At 42.3% G+C, this 12500-nt stretch overlaps 1 protein-coding gene across 4 annotated transcripts in view; it reads left to right on the top strand.

Annotated features, from left to right (window-relative positions):
* Nucleotides 1-12500, top strand: part of LOC125039682 (uncharacterized protein C18B11.02c-like) — a 592850-nt gene that overhangs the window by 566119 nt on the left and 14231 nt on the right. For 3 of the 4 annotated variants that reach the window (XM_047633879.1, XM_047633877.1, XM_047633880.1), the window contains exons 3-6: nt 2251-2338; nt 2752-2873; nt 4051-4151; nt 6066-6153. In XM_047633879.1, the coding sequence (XP_047489835.1) occupies nt 2251-2338; nt 2752-2873; nt 4051-4151; nt 6066-6153 (399 nt within the window). Of the gene's footprint in view, nt 1-2250; nt 2339-2751; nt 2874-4050; nt 4152-6065; nt 6154-7679; nt 7768-12500 lie in introns of all 4 variants that reach the window. The other variant, XM_047633878.1, reaches the window with a different exon arrangement.

Raw genomic sequence — 12500 nt, 5'->3', positions numbered from 1 at the left:
TCATTCTCTCCCTCTCTCATTCTCTCCCTCTCTCATTCTCTCCCTCTCTCATTCTCTCCCTCTCTCTCTCTCTCTCTCTCTCTCTCTCTCTCTCTCTCTCTCTCTCTCTCTCTCTCTCTCTCTCTCTCTCTCTCTCTCTCTCTCTCTCTCTCTCTCTCTCTAATTCTCCCTCCCCCTCCCTCCCTCTTTATTACCGAACTTCATTGATTTCTTGCAATATCTTTCTTATATCATTTCTTTGATCTCTTCTGTTGCCTTGGGATGTCGGAGTTTGCCTTCGCCCGATGCATAATGAGGTGTGCCTGATACCCAGTGCCTGATGACGCCTAGCGAGCCCGTTTCTGTGCATCCGCGAAGGGAGGGAGGGAGGAGGGAAAAGAGCGGGTGAGGGAAATGGGAAGGGAGGGAGGGAGGAAGGAAGGAAAGGAGGATGGAAGGAAGGGAGGGAGGGAGGAAGGAAGGAAGGGAGGGAGGGAGGGAGGGACGGACGGAAGGAGAAGGGAACGGAAAAAAAGAAAGAAGGAAGGAAGGGTGGGAGGGAGGGAGGGAGAGGGGGTGGTAGGAAGAAGAAAGAAAGAAAAAAAAAGGAGGAAGGAAGGAAGGGGGGGAGTGAGGAGGGAGGAAGGAAGAAATACAAAAAAGGAGGAAGGAAGGAAGGGAGAGCGGGAAGCAGGAAGGGAGGGGAGGATGTCGGGAAAGGGGGATAAACGAAGAGAGGGAGAGAAGAAACATGGTAAGAAAAAAGAAAGGGATTAGATTACTCTGATAAACCAAGAAATAAAGGGGGAAACGAAGAGAAGGCCAAGCACAGAATAGAAGCGAAACACCGAAGAAGCGAATAGAGGAAGCGAGGGAAGCCAGAGCAACGGAGCCCCACCCCCCCCCCTCTCTCTCCCCTTCCCGAAAGCAGGCCGTATATAGTCCCGAATTCCCCTCATTCTTCCCTTCATAAACATCTTGAGCGGATTATATTTATATAAAAAGGTCTTCCTTGCACTTGCCTGTAAACAACCCGCCGCGAACATTATTACGAAGGCTTGACGCACCTGTGACGTCATCTTCCGGGCACAGGTATCTTCAAATCAGAGGTAAAAAGGGGCAAACTATTCGCATTTCTATATTGGTAAACAAATGATGCTCTTGGAGACGCACCTCCCGGGGGGCGCTTCGATGCCAAGGTGCCAGGCTGGTGTGGCACTTTGGTGGCACCGCCAGCAGGCACCTCACCCCGCTGCATATTTACGATCTTGTTAGCATTGTTGGGCGGTAATGAGGCTGGGAGGTGGAAGGGGATACGAGGGCGAGGGCGCGGCGGGAGTGACCAGCATACGCATTTCGAATTTCTTTCGATTTATTTTTATTTAATCTTCATTCAGGAGACGAGTCACGTGTAAGGTCGTGACCTTGTGCAGTTATTTCTGTCCTCCGATCATTAGGCGAGACGAGAATGGGCTCCATATACTGGTGTGGGGCATCATGGGTAAACATCCTGTCGGGCCACGAGAAAGGTTTCCTAACATTTGCTGTCGCGGAGCTTGGGTGGCGGCGCACCTCATTCAGCGCCGAATATCAGCTCTTGCTCTTAATAACTCGGTTTTGTTGAATTAATGGCCGGAGGAATAGTTGCTGACTCTGTGATTACGTCCTGATAGGCGGCAGCTCTTCAGAAATAGATTGGTATTTCGCCCATCCCTCCTCGCCGGCGGTGGCGTTCGATCCCCTTTCCCTGGCTTCGTCGCATTCTTCTCTGCACTTATGTCCCGCCCCTGGACTAAGAGCCAGAAGATACCTTGGAAATCTAAATGGTCTCAAATGAATACAAAATTCACGGACAGACTACGAAGTCAATGAGAATGTTGACCAGAAAGCTTGACAGCAAGTGGGCGTTGTAGCGCAGGCCAGAAACCCAGCAAGATTAATATTTACCTGGCGCGCCACGTGGGGCGGCGAGGCAGGTGGTATGGCGACCTAATTTTGTCCATGACTATCTGTTGTCAACAAGAGCGCCACCTGAAAGCGATGGGTCGTGCGAGGGAGTTGAAGTATTATATGAGCATAATCAATTATTTTCATGATCTAGAAAGTCTCTCAAGGTTTAGTTTGAGTTTTTTTATCGTCTGGAGGTTGAGATCATTATCTTAGAAGTGCGTGTCGCATGTTGCTTTAATTCAGGTGCCATTAGGCATATAGTGTCTGTGCTGACGTCACACAAAGGGTTGTTTAATTAAATATAAATTTTCTTCCTTTCAGGCCAAACTTGAGACGAAGGCTCTGAAGGCAAAAAGGCCTGGGTTTTCCGAGGAGCGTTACAACGAAACTTCTTACTACATAGAAAATGGTGAGTTTACCGCCGTAGAAAATGGAGATCAAAGACGGGGAGACTATGATTCAACGTTGAACGCAGCTAGAAAGTGCATGCACATTTATACACAGTCACTCTTCAAACACACATGCATACTCCTATGCATATATATGTGTATATATACATACAGTATATATATACATATATATGTATATATATACATATATATGTATATATACAAATGTATACATATATATACACATACATACATACATACATACATACATACATACATACATACATACATACATACATACATACATACATACATACATACATACATACATACATACATACATACATAAATATAAATATACATACATACTCAGAAAAAAAAAAAAAACAGTTTGACCTTCCCACGACTAGTAACCGTGTCCACACCCTAACAGGTCTGCGGAAAGTCTATCCCTATTACTTCACGTTCACCACCTTCACCAAAGGACGCTGGGTGGGAGAAAAGATCCTTGACGTGTTCGCCAAAGAGTTTCGAGCACATCCTGCCGAGGAGTATGTAAGTATAGCCTGTAGGACGTGTGCTTCTGTTATGATATCCAGTTAGTTTTGTAAGCTACAGTTTATGAATATCATATTGCTAAAGGTAAATGTGAATCGAAATATATAGATAGATAGATAGATAGATAGATAGATAGATAGATAGATAGATGCTATTAAAGAATAAAGTTAAAGCTTTCTAAGAATGAAATGCAATTTTAATGATAGCATTTCTATATAAGCAATCATAAGTCACGATCTATAATCTGTTACCTAAATATTGAGGATGAATTAAAACAGCCACCTGCCACATGGCCTAAAAGCGGCACGCTGTTATTGGAACTAAAGTGTAAATAAACTTAATTCACAGCATCGTAGTAAAGAGCTATTTTGTTGATTCATTGATATATATATATATATATATATATATATATATATATATATATATATATATATATACACAGACTTTTGTACAATCATCCGCAGTAAAGGATTAAAGTTTGGATCAAGATATGAAATTCTTTGAAAATAAATATAAAGTATGAAACGTCATTTATTTCATTGTTTTCTCTCCCCTCTCCTCCTCTTCCTCTTTCTCCCATTTTTGTTCTACTCTGACATCGAATTCCTTTTCCACTGACGTCCCCTCTCTCTCTTTTTCTCCTCTCCTATGCCTTCCCCCGCTTTCGCTTTTGCCACTTTCCCCTCTCGCGCGTACTCGCTTTTTCCCCTTTTTCGTACCCTGCTTTTAACGCTCCTTTGGCCTTGTGTATTTCGCTTTATCCATGTTCTTGTTCCGTTTTCTTCCTGTTCGTACACTTTCCTCGTGTCCTTTTTGTTGTCTTGGATTATATTTCGTTTCTCCTTTTTCCCCCTTTTCTTATTTTACCTTATACCCTTATACCTGTATCCCTTTCTTTATTTTCATTTCTCGGTTTTCTTCCTTTTGTATCCTGTTTTTTCTCCTCTCCGATCCTGCTCCTTCACGCTTCTTCTCCACATTTCACTTCCTTCTTCCTTCTCATTCTCTCTTCTCCCCTCTTCTTCGTCACTCGCCTGCTCCATCTTGTTCTTCTTCCTTCACTCTCATCCTTTCCCTCCTCCTTCTTCCCTCTTCCATCACCCCTCCTTCACCCCCTCCTCCACCTCCCCTCCCCCACCCCCTGTTTCCATCTCCCCTCCTTCACCCCCCTCAGGAGCGATGCATTAAGAGTGGGACCCTGACGGTCAACTACGAGAAAGTGGACGTGGACTACCGCCTCAAACATAATGACTTACTCGCAAACATCGTGCACAGGTATGTAAATGACTTCCTTTCGAAAAATCATAAAAGAAAAGAAGATGGGGTGAGTTCATTTTGGATAGTTTGAAGGATTATTTTTTTTTTTAACAAGAAGCAAATGTTGATCATGGGAAATGAGTTGGTTAAGGTAATGCATAAGTAGATATGTTGATACGGATTTGGCAAGGGATAAATATATGTAAATTTATTGAGAGATCGATAGACATGTTAGAAAGACTATTCTAAGATATATAAAGAAATTATTATAGAAGCCAAAAAATTTAACCACTACGTTGGGGATAATTTGATATGTTAAAAATTTGATTGTAGTAAATTGATAAATAGATAGAAAATAAATTAGTTATGAATAGGTAAATTAATTATAGTATGAATTATTTTGAATATATGAAAACAATAAAAGGTTAGATTGTTTGTTTTTTAGTTTAAAAAGCATAATGTAGTATTTTAAGTCTTAAGGTTCTTTTACTTTTATGAAGAAAACAAAAATATTACTTGCATGTTCATTATCTATAAATCTTAGATTTTTATGACTTTAGAAATTACATTTATTATTGAATAGAGCTTTATAATACTAAAGTTTAGGAATATATTGTACTCAAAAATATTAAATCACTTTGGATTTCACTTTGTAGATTTTTTAGATATTTATTATTATGTAACTGTTGAATATGTTTCACAAATATTATTTTTCTGCCTATTCAAGTATTGTAGATTTGCTAATTAGTTTATCATAATGACATAATTAGGGTTAAGAGGTGAGAACAAGAGAGAGAGAAAGAGCTGAGAGAGAGTGACACACAGGAAGAGAAGAGAAACAGAGAGAGACGGATTGAAAGGAAAATAAGGAGAGGAGGAGGTAGGAAGGTAGGGAGGAAGAGAAGGAGGTACGAGAAGAAAGAGGAAGAGGGAGAGGGATAGGAAGGAAGGAGAGAAAGGAAAGGTAGAGAGAGGGGGGAGATTAGGGGAGGGAGAGAAAGAGGAGGCGAAGAAAGAGGAAGAGGGAAAGGGGTGGGAAAGAAAGAGGGGAATAAGGGATGGGAAGAGGGGAGAGAGAGGAAGAAAGTGGGAAAGAATAGAAAGGAAAGTAAGAAAGATAGGAAGTAGAGGGAAAGGAGAGGAGCCAGGGGTTGGGAGGAAGGGGGTATAGGGGCAGGAAGAGGCAGAAAGGAGAGGAAGAGGTGAGAGGGAGAAGGAGGAGTTAAAGACAAGGGGGAAAGTAAAGAAAATAAAGAGGGCACTACAAGGGAGGGAATAAAGAGGGGGTGGGGTGTAGGAAAGAGAGCGGAATAGTGAGTGAGAGAAGAAGAGAACAAGAATGAAAGGAGAAGAAAAGAAATAAAAAGTTATAGAAGGCTAGAGCGAGGGCGGATAAGACGGGAGGTAAGGAAAAGAAAGTAGGAAGGGAGGGGGGGGGGGGGAGATGGAGTCAGAGGGAGAATGAGAAAGAGAGAGAGAGAGAGAGAGAGGAGAGAAGGAGAGAAGGAGAGAAAAGGAGAAGGAGAAGGAGAGAGGGAGAGAAGGAGAGAAGGAGATAGGGAGAAAAGGAGAGAAGGAGAGAAAAGGAGAAGGAGAGAGGGAGAGAGGGAGAGAAGGAGAGAAGGAGAGGAGAGAAGGAGAGAGGGAGAGAGGGAGAGAGGGAGAGAGGGAGAGAGGGAGAGACAGAGAGGAGAGAGAGAGAGAGAGAGAGAGAGAGAGAGAGAGAGAGAGAGAGAGAGAGAGAGAGAGAGAATCAATCGTGGAAATAATACACACACAAGGTATATACACCCATCCTCACATAAAAGAGTGAGGTGCAACACACACACACACACACATATTATGCACACACACGCACATCACCGCCCCCGCCCACCCAAGCCACGTGGGCGAGTGTGGGCGTGCTGTAGGTGTGAGCGTCGTTGGTTTCAGGCACGAGGTTCCGGTGACGAGCGAGCAGATCCCCATCGTACATGTGGACGAGGATCTTGTGGTTGTGGACAAGCCAGCTTCCATCCCTGTAAGTGGCGCCCGAAGGAAAACGCCTCCTCCCAAAAACATAAGAATTAAAAAGACCATCACAATATTAGATGTAGTTCTCATTCACGCCCGCAACTCACCTCACAGACCCCCCCGCCCACCACCGACACTTCTCACTTGGTGTTTTATATGTTACTGTTATTGTCATTATTTGTTATTTTGGTTGTTAAGTGTTTTCGCCACATATTTCGGAGAGTGAGAGATTTTTTTTTTTCATTCTTGCTGTACACCATACAAAATTTGGTTCGTTTTTGGCCTATTCTCCTTTTTTTTTTTTTTTTTTTTTTTTTTCCTCTCACTCTTCTCACGCGCCGCCCAAGGAAACGTGATGGTATCAATCCATAACAGAAGTGTTCGGCTCGGGACAGTCTCTCCATAAAGGGATAAAGAAATAATCAAATACCAGCAGAGGTCGGGTATTTATTTATTCACTTATCTTTATCGGAGGGATTTCAACGTGAGATGAGATGCGGGCGAGTGTGGATGGGAGTCCCAGCATCGCTCGTTCTGTACCCGGAAAACCCAAGCGCTGTTCCTGACTTCACTGTAAAAAATATCTCACTTCGCTGTAGTCACTGTAAAACCCACAAAGTCTCTTGTTAAGCATCCCCAACCCCCTATCTGCTCTGTCGGCCTCCCCCCCCTCTTCCCCCCACCATCACCAGCCCGATATCTTCACCCCCTGCACTCGAGTTCTTGTTTTTATTTTTTGTAAGTTCCCCCTTTTCACTTTCCCTCCCCCACTTAGTTTTTGTTTTTTTTTTCTCTCTAATTTAGTTGAAAGGAAAAGGTCTATGCATGACCCATCCCCCTCCCTATCCATCCCCCAATAGAGGCAATATGGCTTGACCCCTGAATGATCAATATTATTTTGCTTTTTTATGATACACATAGATATACACACATATCAAGTGTATAAATTCCAGGGGATCACACATCAAGCTCTTAGTATTAGACACATAGAAAATGAAATAAGCTAGAAAAAATATATATATAATGATAATAAATGAAACATATGAAAATGGTATCACGTTTTACTTTTAGATGGGTCATCATGAGTCTGCATTTTTGTTACGAAGATCGTTTTCACTCGAGATCTATGTAGAGGGTGAAGTTTTTATGAGAAACATAAACCAAAGCTGTTTATTTATATTTCCTCTTCCAAAAAATTCGAGATCTGGTAGTAAAAAAAAAAAAAAAGCAAGTTAGCAAGCAAGAGAGGACACAGAGACTTGGGGCTTCCGAACGTGAACCAGAGTTGACACACAAATGAAAAGAATCGAGGCGATGGTGGGCCTGGTCATCCCTGTGTCGCTAATCTTGGTGTTTTCAGAGTGTTGGTGCCTCCGCCGCAGCTTTTCCTGGATATGTTTAGCAGAAACCTCCAGCATTTCCATTAGAACGCGTTTTGCATTGTCTAATAATAGATCAGTGCCTTTTATTTTCCCTCTAATCTTTGGTTAATATAGATGCTAAACGCAGTTCGTGTTATGGTTGCCATTGCAGACATGAGACGCCGGTGTTAGCGCGAAACATTGAGATATTACATTTAGATGAGGATTTGGTCGTTCTCGACAAGCCATGTTCCTTGCCGGTGAGTAATAGCGGCGAGCTTTAACCCGGCTAGCTAGCTGCCTGCCTAGTGTAGGTGGGGTGGGGCAGCAGGACCCCCGCCCCGCTCCCCCTGGCATGGTGTGGTCAGCACTTCCCTAGGCCACGGGGTAACCAGGCACTCGCGCGCGTGCCAAGTGCGTTTCGTCCGATAACGGTGTCACGGTCGAGCTCTCATCCCCAGTTGCTCTCAGCGGCTCTTTGTTTTCCTCCTTGTCATCCCATGAAGCTCTCTCGCTCTCTGCGGCCAACTCAACAGCAACGTCCTACAGAGCACAGACGTCCTCCTCCCAGCGAGTCGATGTCCTTCAGGCGTCCTCCCAACCAAAGTGTCCCTCAGCATCCCGTGTCTTAAAGGCTCAATCCAACGTTTTCATCTGACCTCCACAGATCTTTGACAAGTCACCGCATCCGTTTCAACTAAAAATTAATATTATTGATAAAACTGATAGTAGCATTTTACCATGTACAATGTATTCCTTTTAATTATCAGCATATCAGCGTGGCAAAGGCTCCCCACTATTAATTCCTGTTCCCCCTCCCTCCCTTCCCCATAACATGATAAAAAAAATAAAAGCAGGTAAAAATGTCTCCTCTCCCCTTCCCCACTCCCATATTCCTCATCCAGCTAGGAGCCACTACATTACCTCCCATTCCCCATTCCACCCCAAATGCTACATAGAACTGAATACTTTTGCTTTTGTTAGTTTTATTATATCCCAGTTGCGCTTCAGCTTTGCGTGGCGATGCCCCCCCCCCCTCTTCCCCTTTTTTAACCCATTTATGCAAATGATTACCTCCTTTATACCCTCAACTCCCCCCATGAATTTCCCCGCACCCTTATCCCCCCATGCGCAGTGTACATGCTACAACATTTATGCCTATCATGGAGCCATTTTGAGCCTGGTCACAATTATTAATTTATGGATTTTTATTTGCATTTACCCCCTTGAATGTATTCTTGTTGCCATTATTCTTAGTCAGTTATCATTGTACATTTCTAGCAGCCGCTCGAACCCGCCCTAACCCTTCGCCCTCGACCCCTTCATTCATACCTTCCGTGTCCTTCAAATTGGAATCCAATCCTTTGCACCAAGTCCCGTGAATCCGTCCTGATCCCTGGCACACATGCGATTGACTGCCCGACCCCCAATTTTGGCCCTTTTTTAATTTTGATTTTCGTATCCACCTCACGGCTATGGCATGTTACGTAGCCGAATACAGTCTTAGGTACCATTTGAATACCAACGTAATATGTATTTTTAATTGCACCCTTTGATTTTTTTTCTCTCTCCTTTTTTTATTATTGTTTTCTTTCTGGTGTTTACGTTTCAGGTTTGGTTGATTTCCCCGAGTGGACGTGGCACTACATAGCTAGCCATGGACGAGTGACTTTGCTCTTCACCTATTTATGATTTGTTTTTTGTGATGCCAAGACCTCATTTTTTGTCTTATTCTTATCTTCTTTCTTTTTTTTTCTTTTTTGTCTTTTTCTGTCGTATCCACGATGATGGTTCCTTGCATTTTTTAATTTCCCCTGGCATGAATTATTCTTGATAGTTTTACTTGTTACCTCTTGCACCCGTATATGAAGAAGCTCCTTGTGTAATAATTACTATGATTTGACCGTAGTTTGCACACACGCAACTGTTTGTTTGAGTGATTTGCAAGGTTTTGTAGATTTGGCCCCATCTTCCCCTTATTATGGAAACTGCAAAAGTTCAGCACATTGCAAAGTGGTCAATATTTAGGTAGTTAGATCCTCTTCCTTTTTCTTGACCACTGATTTCTCTACACATTTGTTGCCACAGATCAACATGTTATCGAGTGAGAGATGCTCTTAAAAAGAATCAGATCTCACAACAGCAATGTCTCATTTATGTCTCACTTGGTCCATGACATTATATGGAATAGTTATTGAATTAATACTTTTTTTCTTCTTCTGAACATTGCCATCTTCTAACTCTTCTCCTCACCATTGTCACAAACAAAGTCTTACCTATAACTCACTTCTGTAAAACCACAAGTCTGTCTGAGCAACCAGGCGTAGGTTGGCTATGGTGAGGGATGGTGGAGTTCCTCCTCCTCCTCTCCAACATCACCATCTTCATCTGCTGACAAACACATGCTGTCATGAGTTTCCACACCATCCATTTGTCACTCATTCCCCATCTCATGTGTCCCACACACAGCCACACATCTCGTGTCCAATCCTTATCTCTGAATCCTCTCCCTTTTGAACCGCCAGTGAGCCATTATCTCATACTTCTTTTCAGTTTTGTTCTATAATTGGTTTAGTGTCATCCAATTTTACTATCAGGTGTGAAGATCATCGTTGTTCTGAAAAAAGGGTAATCAAGTCTATACTTATTTAGTCATTTATTTATTTATGCAACATATCTGTGTTGCATCTTCATTTGATAGTAGTCATATATCCATATCAATACCTAACCCAGCACTTTGCCATTGGTCTTTGCTGTTTCTTCCCCTTCCTGACTATTCGGTCATTTCTCTCTCTATTTCCTCCATTTCACCTTCCATTCACAAAAAGACCTCCATCCTCACCATAAGGAGAATCACCACTCTATCCTCGAACTCTTTCACCAGTTCACCGAATTCATCCATATCTAAAAGTGACCTCAGCTGGTCGAGGCTGACACGAGTTTTGACCCCCACAGGGCTGATGGGCTACATGACCTCTAAGACACAAGCGTAAGTAGGGTTGGGTCTTTCTTTTCCTGGCCTACTAATCACGATAATGAGAGGAGAGCTTCGTTCTCCGCATAGTTTTCTGGTACACCTTCCAAAGAGGGTAGATTCCACCTCGAGACTGCCATTGATGATGAAAATTAACTTTTTTTTTTTACTCTCTAAATCCTCACCAAAAGATTTTTGAAATCGGAGGAGCCCTTTCATTTGCTTTTGTGTCACTGTCCTGGTAACTGCCGGACAAATAGGACCTAAGTGCCCACAGACCTTTATGTGACCTGACCTCACCTGACCTACCCTTCTTGGTGTCGCATGGGTATAAAACAAAACAAAACTATAGGGTTTTTACTTTCTTAGAGTGTTTATCAATGTAATGCTGGCATACGCAACATCATAATAAAATATCTTAAAAACAAACCATGTCTGCAATTGCATCTGCGGGCAAGAGCGATCCATTTTAGAATCTCAGATACATTAGCTCAGCCGCCAGTTAAGGGTCATCAGCATACACAGTGCCTGAGTACTCATTCATCATTGTCACAAGATACACATACACATGGGAACACAGAATGCACATACATACTCAGTCATTTACTCGCTCACTCACTCACTTACTTAGGCACTCACTCGTTCACTCGCTCACTCACTCAGTCATTCAATCAGTCAATCAATCAGTCACTTATTGGCTCACTTACATTAATTTTCTCTACTCACCCACACAAACATACACTCATTCACATACTCAAAAATTCACCAACCACACCAATGCTCTCATCATTTATTCACACTCACTCACTCACTCACTCCCACTCACTCACTCATTCACGCCACTCACTCACCACTCACTCACTCACTCTCTCACTCACTCACTCACTCACTCACTCACTCACTCACTCACTCACACACACACACACACACACCACACACACACACACACACACACACACACACACAAACACACACACACACACACACACACTACACACACACATACACACACATACACACACATACACACACCACAACAATCATAAAAATATACTCCAAAGGGTTATATTAGAGCCTATATAAACAATTTTAAAATGATACCGTTTAACCTGTATGATACCTCTAAACATTATTCATGGCAAGTCCATGTTTAATTCACTTACTCTTTCATTGCCACGGCGCCTGGTTTGCACAGACTGGCACTCGTGGCCTCTCAGACATCATGTTTGATCCTAACTTACATCACTCCCCCCCCTTTGCCCCTCCCCTTTTCCCATTTGATGTCATAGTCTTTTTGTCACCAGTGACCCTCCTCTATTTTAGCACCATTTTCTTTTCTTCAAAGTCTTATGATATCAGCATATTGAAGAGATGAGTGTCTTCTTTTCTCTCCTGCACATATATCTGCTGTGTTCCCTGCCCCAAAACTGCAGAATCCTTCAGTCCCATCTTTTGAAAATCTCATGTCTTAAATTTACTCAACTTTTGCCTTTGTGAATGTCAAAAAAGGTGATGGTGAAACATTTTCTCTCATTGTGATGTTGTTTCTCTTTCCCTTTTTTTTTGTTTTTGTTTTCTTCCCTACTCAAAAGAATATTGTATCTTTTCTTCTGTGTTGATATTTCTAAGATTATTTATGATGTATATCTCAACCTGCTATTACCATATTTCATGTAATACTGTCCTTCACTTATTTTACTCTTATTATTATTATTGTTGTTGTTTCTCCTCTCTTATCCACACATTTTTCATTCATTGAAATTCTTCAACCCAGATATCCATTCCCCCAAGGTTCCCCATCTGTCTTTTCCTCTAGCACCAAGGTTTCTCACCACAGTTCTGGCCCAAGAAGAATCTCTTCTAGAAATCCCCCTCCCGAGAATACTACCCCCTCAACCCTTCCAAAAAATATGTAACCTGTATTTCACCAAACTTTGTACCTGTAACCCATAATCATCAACGTATAATGACACATTTTTTAAAAAAAGAAAAAATATATAGAGATATTTCTATCACTGC

The sequence above is a fragment of the Penaeus chinensis genome, chromosome 27, assembly GCF_019202785.1.
Source record: "Penaeus chinensis breed Huanghai No. 1 chromosome 27, ASM1920278v2, whole genome shotgun sequence".
Classification (NCBI taxonomy): Eukaryota; Metazoa; Arthropoda; class Malacostraca; order Decapoda; family Penaeidae; genus Penaeus; species Penaeus chinensis.
Note: the sequence above shows the minus strand (reverse complement) of the source record. Positions and strands in the feature narration are given on the sequence as shown.